Below are 8,605 nucleotides of genomic sequence, written 5' to 3'. Positions count from 1 at the left end.
CCAATCCCTCCCTCCCCCCCCCCCCTCCCCCCTCCCCTTCTTTCCTCTACTACTGCTGTTACTTATCACTGTGTCTCCAATAAGTTTTGGGACTAGCATTTTACTTTATTTACTTAAATCTAGAAGTGCCTAAACTGACTTATGGCAACAGGATACGAAAATTATGATTCAAATTGTATGTGTGCATTTTAGTTTTAGCAGAATAAGTGATGCTTAGAAAATGTTGGCATTTATTTGTGATATGTTTGGCATTTTTTGCCAAATTAATGTAGCAAGCCTGGTGGTGAAAACCGTTTCATTCTCACTCGTTCCTTTCAGTGTCGTCTACAACTTGTATCTCGCTTGTACTCCCACAAATTTCTCACATTCACCAAGAACTAGAAATCTAGGTAGACAAAATACACCTGTAGTAAGGCACAACCATGCATTTTATTGATGCTATGCACTTAGGTAAGATACTCACAACATCCACCAGTCAGATATAACGTAACGACACACAAAACTGTAACCTTAAACATTTATAATCTGATTGATAGAATTTAATGAGTACTAATAATTAAAATGGCTGTCTAAAAACAAAAATAATTAGCTGAGTGACATCAAATTTGTTTCATCCCGATTAGACTGGTGTCATTTATTGACATTGACATGACAAAAAAAATACACATGCCTTCGTTAATTCAACAAATGCTGAAAGAATTTTTTCATTCTATAATTTGACTTTCTCAGAGAGCTAGATGTCTTTGGGTGAGCAAAATTTGAATTCTGAAACAAAATATCTTCATACTCTTTTTTTTAAAGGGATGTAAAATTCTAATATTTTACTTTCGTCCTCCCCGAGTTGTCTTTTTTTTTCTTCTTCATTTTGTTTTTTAAATTTGTGGGTGTTTTTTTGTTTTTTTTTCTTGTTTGTTGTAATATTTTATTAATCACAAAGTACTTTCCACCCTTATTATTATTATTATTATTATTATTATTATTATTATTATTATTATTATTATTATTATTATTGATATTATTACTACTACTACTACTACTACTACTACTACTACTACTACTACTACTACTACTACTACTACTAACAACAACTGTTTTAAAAAATCTGATTTGCAGTGCGGGATGTGTAATGAGGGATGCCGTTCAACTGGACACATCTTTCCCTCACATATTCAAACCCAGCATTGGGCAGGATGGGTTGGTCAGTTCTGTCGAACGATCACCTTTTTCTGGTAAGTTAAATGATCCTTTTAAGATCTCATAAAAATTGAATTTTTTTTTGGTTTTTAAATGTTTTTTTAAATTTATTTTAACATCTATTTTAGAAAATATAACATCAAACAATCTCATGAGTTTATCTTTTACTCTGGAAAGTACATCCAATAATATACTATAACAGCACCACATTATCATCATTGCTGCAACCTATTCTAGAACATCATCATCATCATCATCATGACAATCATCTAGAGCATCATCATCATCATCATCATCATCATCATGACAATCATCTAGAGCATCATCATCATCATCATTATCATCATGACAACTACTGGCTATGTGGTCTTGTGGTATGACACTTGCTTTCGGATCGGAAGGTCCTGGGTTTGAGCCTCAATCAGCGCATAGTTGAGTCCGTGGAAAGGCTCTTCACTCACATTCTCTCACCATACTCGGGGTGTAAAATGAGTACCTGGCCATTAACAGCGTTGTCTCTGTCCGAAAAAATTGTAACATCGCCTAACATCATCCTAAATGTTAATTGTTGCTGTTGGCCAGCGTCCCATTGTAAAGCGCTTTGAGCACATTTAGTGGATTTTGCCCTATATAAAAGCTTAATTTAGTTTTTGGCTACCAATAAAATAGATTCACTGTCAGCACCATCAACTTTAGCCCTGATCTTGATGATTATAGTTAATTAGGGCATCATCAACAATAAAATCATGACTATATCATCATCCATGCCGCCATCAGTCAATGTTATTATAGATTTCACACTTTTTCCTCAAATTTAAATATCTACTTTCCCCACAAGCCACCTCTTTTCCTTTTTCTCTCTTCTTCCCTCCCTCTCTCTCTATCTCTCCCTCTCTCTCTCTATTTCCCTCTCTCTTTCTCTCTCTCTATCTCTCCCTCTCTCTCTCTATTTCCCTCTCTCTTTCTCTCTCTCTCTCTCTCTCTCTCTCTCTCTCTATCTATCTATCTATCTATCTATCTATCCCTCTCTATCTCTCTGTGTGGAGTTGACACCTCTTTTCACATTTGTATTCTCAAATTTTTTTTCTCTCACACTCTCTCTCGCTCTTTCCCTCTCACTTTCTCTTCGTAGGTGTTGAGAGCGTACCAATGATGACATCCCTCCAATCTGGTACAGACATCCACAGTTACGTGGACACACTGTGTGAAAGTGCCAAGCGTATGACGATCACTAAACATCAACATTTCATGGAGGCGGGGCTGGACCCTGACGACTATGCAGAAACTCTTCAAGACTTACGGGATCTCAGCGAATGTTATAGTGCATCATGACACAAACGATATCAATTAAAGATCAGGTTGGGAGTCCCAGTAGCTCGATTTGATTGGTGGAACCTTCGACTCGCATATACGCACTCTTACTTTCACAATTGGCTGTGTTTGAATCTGTTCTGATTCAATTCATTCTACCCTCGAATCCTCTGAGTTTTCCAGTCCAGCATGCTAGTTCCGACAGAGAGCACTTTGTAACTACCCAGAATCCAGTCCAAGGTAGCAAGAAATTCTCCCTGTTTATTTGAGGCTGATAAAGATTTTTATTAAAACTATTTAGTTACCAGGAATTCTGTAACTAAAATAAAACCCAGTTGCCAAGCCTCTTTGACAAAATGAATTAAAGTTTTTTTTTGTGTCTGAGAATATCAGACTTTGTTCTTTTATGAAATGAGTTTCCAGTCAAGTTTTAAACAATTATTGAAGATATGTAGATTTGACTGCCTTGAAACATGTGGTTAAAAAGCTCATTTGTCCTTTATAGACCCTTTATATACCCCACTCACGGTCATGATTTGTGAATGTATTTTCATTCTCTTATCTTAGTTATCATTATCAAAGTGCTGAGATTGGGGATTACATTTATCGGCCCTTTTTGATGTTATCATTGATTTTAAGTCGCTCATTCAAGCAGCATTCTCAGCAGAGCACACGTATGCATATTGAAATGCTTCTTATTGACAGTGGGTTTTTTTTGTTTTTTTTTTTCTCCTGTTCTTTCCTGAATACATTTTCCAATCAGCGGTGGGTTTGTTTTTTTTCAAAAATCATTTTGCATATACAAAATATATATATATCAGGGTTGCAAAATGATTTTTGAAAAAAAAACCCACCGCTGATTGGAAAATGTAATCAGGAAAGAACATATATATATATATATATATATATATATATATATATATATATATGTATTAATACCGGATAGGGAGACTTTTGGTACCCCTATTAGTTCATTTTACAGTACTTTACCAATAGGGAGACCAAAATCCGGTCCCCCTATTGATTTGACCTCTAGCACATTCACTTTTCTATTTTTAGTTTAAGGTTGTCAACCCAACCGTCAAGGATATATAATTGTAAATCATAGTATTGAAGTTATTTGTTAAACACCACAGTAAGAAGAGTTATGCCTAAAGTTTCACGTTGGTCAATAAGGTGACCGCCTGAAAAAAGTACAATAGGGGTACCAGTGTTTTCATCGATATATTTCAATAGTGAGGCAATATATCTTTCCGAAATTTTCTCTAAAATTCGAGAGCATTATATGGATTTTTATAGTAATGAAAACCTAATATAAAATTGTGTGAAAGTTGATGAACTGAGGAATGAACAAGATATACGAATTATAATCTATTTTTAGAAACAGATTTATCGAATCTTGGTCCGGATTCTTATCTTGGTGACAAGAGACAAGCAAACATAGTAACTCTTTTTTTCGTGAAACGTATGTTTAGTCAATTTCGCGCATAAAGAGGCACTCGGCACTCACTCACTCTGCAAGTCGGTAGTAGGTGGTTATCAGTTATCAGCTTTAATTCTTAGTCAAACGCTTCATCAAACCCATTATTGAGTAGCATGTTGATGCCTGATGCCAGTTGAAGCCATCTCGACGTCGTGAAATGGAGCATCTTCTGTCATAGCAGTAGAATCGTCAGATGCCGCATTTAAATCCTCCATTCCAGGCGTTGCTGTTGCCATATCGATCTTCGAAATGATTTGGTCTAGACGTCAAGTTGACCCGTTCTATGTCTGAAGAGATTTTAAAGTGCAATACCTAACATTATATCTTGATCTACAAAAGAGTCTTTTTAAATGAACCGCTGTGTTTCTATATTTTTCAAGAACCAAGGATATCTGATAACCACTGACTACTGACTTACAAAGAGAGTGGCCGACGGACGTCCTCTCTATAGCCGCAAGTATTTTTTCGTCACTTGCTGAGTTCCAAACTAGACGTCTATGGCATCGTGGGGTAAATTGATGCTGGAGGCATCATTGAAGAGACACCGAGATAATTATAATGGTAAGTTATTGGCCATTCTTATTATATCACAGATGATTTAAGATTTTCAATAGGGTAGACATCACACACCGATTGATGATTGTCACTTGTCAGTCAGTCATTTGGAAGTGGAGTCAGATAATTCGGGAACTTCTGTAGACTGTAGATTCACACTAGTGAGTAAGATCTGTCGTTTACTACTAATACTACTACTACTACCACTACTACTTTTAGTTTTAGCGCTATCCAACTCAACACTTCTCGTGTTTATTTTATTTTGGCAAAACTAGAATGGATTTTTGAAAAGAATATAAAATAATTTAAACTTAAACCTGTCTTTGCATCTTGCTTTATGCATACAGTATGCCATATCACAGCCATCACAAAATCATAGTTTAATGTTGAGAATATGCTATTTCTTTTGTAACTTCAGATCAGAGAGATTTGAGCTTTAAAAATCCTGAAAAATGTCTTGCTGTCAATCCAGACAACCCTTTTGATGTGATCTATGATGTTAATGGTAAGAATGTAATTTGATGAGGAAATGAATAACATTTAGGTACACATAGTTTGCTTTTTTTTTTTTTTTTTTTTGAGTCATGATGTGTAATACTATTACAGTCCACTCCGGATAATTGCAACTCATTTAATCGCAACTTTCGGTTAATCACAATATTTCCTAAGCAATGGAAATAATTCTATATAAAAGTCACTGGTTAATTGCAACAAACTTCGGTTTTTTAAAAAGTGGTAAATTCAAGAAATCAAACAGTATATCATGATTAAATTTCATCATGGATGAAATCGTGACAGGTTGAAGAATCGAGAGTGAGCAGGATTTAATGCTACAGTAGTGTGTCACCACTCTGTTAGAGTCGAAAGAGGGCGGGGCTCTGCAGTATGGGTTTGTGACGTCATCGGTGGCCATTAAATAGAAGAGGGGCGGGGCTGGTCATAATCTTGACAACAGGTTATAAATGACAGTTATAAAGAGAGACTGAGCGATATCCTTTGTTTTAGGATTAACAACTGTGCATTGTGACCAATGAGTTTGGTGAGAGCTTATTGTCTCTCATTAAGGCTAATCTCTTTAACTCTGACAAATGTTGAATTGTTGAGAAAAAAGATTGAAACTTCTTCCAATCTGAATAAGATATCGGCTTGCTTCATAGCTGCTTTTGGTTGACAAATCTACACGGGGCTGCCATATGGTTTTTGTTTCAATCAAATTGCTCTGTATGTGGTGGACTAAGAATATTATTTACTGGTTTGAGTTGACAATAAATTGTAAAATGTTGAAATAGTGGACAGGAAACTGAATTTCGGTTAATCCCAACATTTTCGATGATCCCAAGGTATTGCGATTATCCTAAGTGGACTGTACCTGAATCTTGAACGAAAAACTATCATATGGATATGATTATAGACAGATTGGTTTCTGGAATTATATTTCCGTCCTCCCTTGCCAACTCTGACGTTCTTGAAATTTAAAAGAAAATAGCCAGAAGGTTTCGGACTTAATTTTCTTTTTTTTCCAAAGGACAATAGTCATAAGGTAAATAATTTTTAAAAAATCCTTTTACAGCACAAGATGGCATGATTTTTTGTTTAAGAGTTTAGAGAAAAACTTGCACATGATAGTCTTCAGCTTTTTTTGGTTGTTTTATTTTCTATATAGACTCCAACTCAGAGCCTGAAAGTGATGCAGAACAAAGTTCCATATCACATGATTCATTTGTGGTAAGTATGTACATTAAAATAAAATCATAACATTTGTATAGCGTTTATCCACAGTTGGCACCATGCTCAAAATGCTTCACATCACCATATTTTGTGGTGGACAAAACACATTTGCCACAAAAGATGAGACCTGCAGTCTGTTAGGCGCAATACAATATTTCAGGACAAGGACAACACTGTTTTACACCAGTGAGATCTCCTAGTTTTTTGTTGTTAAAAATTTTTCTTTGCAGTGGACTTCGCCAACAATAACACTATTTTAAACCTTCCTCGTTATATTTTGAAGTGATATTCATTGATGAGCCATTCACATTTGAAGTCGTTTGTTTTTTATTTGACAAAATGTGAAAATGATGCGTTTCCAGGAAAAATTAAAATAGCTTCTGTTGGGATTATACTTTTGATCTCGCATTTTGTCCAAATTCTCTTGCATCGTAATGTTTATCAACTTTTTTTGTTAACTATATTGCAGTTGCAAGGTTAGGAAGTTCATATTGTTGCAATGACAACCGTTTATATGTCCAGAATCGTAGTGATATAAAAAAATTGTTTTGTAGTTGTTGGTCCTGGTGTAGGATTTAAAGAGTTGGTTAAAAACAGTTTACTGAAACCCTGGTTGGTGTATCTATATTTATCCAAGCACAGTTGAACATATTAAATACTTAGACAATATGTCTGCCTTTCTCAACTCTTTTTTATTATACTTGCATTATTAACCAGCTAATTGTTTAGTTGGATTATTAAACAATGGCTCTTCATGTTTATTGTCAACATGAATAAATTGATTGATCTGTCATCTTTTCCACAAAATATACAGGGTCCCGATTTTGTTGCTGACTCCGAGTCTGATTCCTCTACGTACTCTGTGAGGTACCCAATGCTGAGTACATCATTGTCTCTGGAACCTAGTGCTCATTCCCCAACTCAGTCAGAGCCTCATCCACAACTATCACAGACTGAACCTCGTTGCCAGTCTGGGACCCAGGTTCAACCCGAATGCTATACACTTGCAAACCAACGTGTTACGTGCAATGGTGAGTCATTTTTTTGTCATTCTTCTCCTTTGATATTTGTGGGATCAATTTTAATTTACCCATTCCTTTTAAAAGAAAACTTCCACCCCCTCCATGGTGCTGCATTTGTGTTATTGCATTTTTTTCTGTTTTGGCAGTGCTGCGTCGCAAAATACGCTACCATTTACATAACAAGCACAAATCCAAATTTGATAGGGTGGACATCTTAGAATCTGAAACCCCAATGTGTGAGTGATATCAGTGAAACCAGCCATAAAAATGTTCATGTTTATTTTATTGGGGTTTTTTTGTCTGTAATAGACTTAAATTGCTTGTATTGTAAGTGTTAAAATGGTTTTTTTGTTACAACCCATCTATATACTAAAACTGTTTCTTTGTATTTCTATGATGCTTAAGGCTTTTTTTCACAGACCAGCTGGAAACTTAACGAGAATCAGAGTAGATAACATTTTTATTAATCTTGCAACCTAAACAGTATATGATGATTGGGAGCATTTAAAGAAAAGCACATTTTCTTTTTAATTTGTCGGTACTAAAATTATACTTTGATAATGTCTGCTGTGCTACAAACCCTTTTGACTTCCAGGTTCAATATTTTTCTTTATTCTAAAATTCTTGGGTTTCCTTTCAATGACAACTGAGATCATTAAAATTCAGCTCACAACATGATGTGTGTAGATTTGATGAAAACATATGTTCGAGTTGAGAAGCAGTGTTCACGAACTTGCTGATCGTTTTTACTAGCATTTATTTTCCTAACTTACCTGTGTCAATTAACAAAGGCAAGACTCAAATATTTTCTATCTGAACAGTGTGTTTGTTATTGAAATATTTCCGGCATATACATGTCATATTTCATTCCCACAAAATATAAATCAGGATTAAGTTGTCTGGGCATCAGCATCGTTCAGGCAGTTGGGGGGAAGTCTGTAAGGAATTAATGAAGCCGATGCTCAACCGGTCTGGAGGACGTTTGATTGATGTCGGCTGTTTGTTCTGCCAGCCGGTGATGTTTTCTCACTCCCTCAATGACAAAGAAAGTCATTGTTATGACTATGAACTATAGTCTATTATTACTTTTGTTACTATATTAATTGTTACTTATTGCCGCTACTGTTATTATTATTATTATTATTATTATTATTATTATTATTATTATTATTATTATTATTATTATTATTATTATTATTATTATTATTATGATATTGCCTTCATTGCATTCTATTACTATTATTGATATAATTAATTTCTGATTGTTGTAAATAATTTATGTGAATTGAATTTTGTCGATTGGCCAAGGGCC

At 35.0% G+C, this 8,605-nt stretch overlaps 1 protein-coding gene across 1 annotated transcript in view; it reads left to right on the top strand.

Moving 5' to 3' along the window:
• Window positions 1-2,862, top strand: part of LOC144957521 (protein misato homolog 1-like) — a 158,717-nt gene extending 155,855 nt beyond the window's left edge. The window contains exons 13-14 of the mRNA XM_078888852.1: window positions 1,114-1,229; window positions 2,327-2,862. Of these exons, the coding sequence (XP_078744978.1) occupies window positions 1,114-1,229; window positions 2,327-2,526 (316 nt within the window). The 3' untranslated portion in view covers window positions 2,527-2,862. The remainder of the gene's footprint in view (window positions 1-1,113; window positions 1,230-2,326) is intronic.
• The last annotated feature ends 5,743 nt before the right edge of the window (window positions 2,863-8,605 follow it).

This window comes from Berghia stephanieae, chromosome 12 (genome assembly GCF_034508935.2).
Source record: "Berghia stephanieae isolate SIO BIC M18660-M18661 chromosome 12, UCSD_Bste_1.3, whole genome shotgun sequence".
NCBI classification, from domain to species: domain Eukaryota; kingdom Metazoa; phylum Mollusca; class Gastropoda; order Nudibranchia; family Aeolidiidae; genus Berghia; species Berghia stephanieae.
Note: the sequence above shows the minus strand (reverse complement) of the source record. Positions and strands in the feature narration are given on the sequence as shown.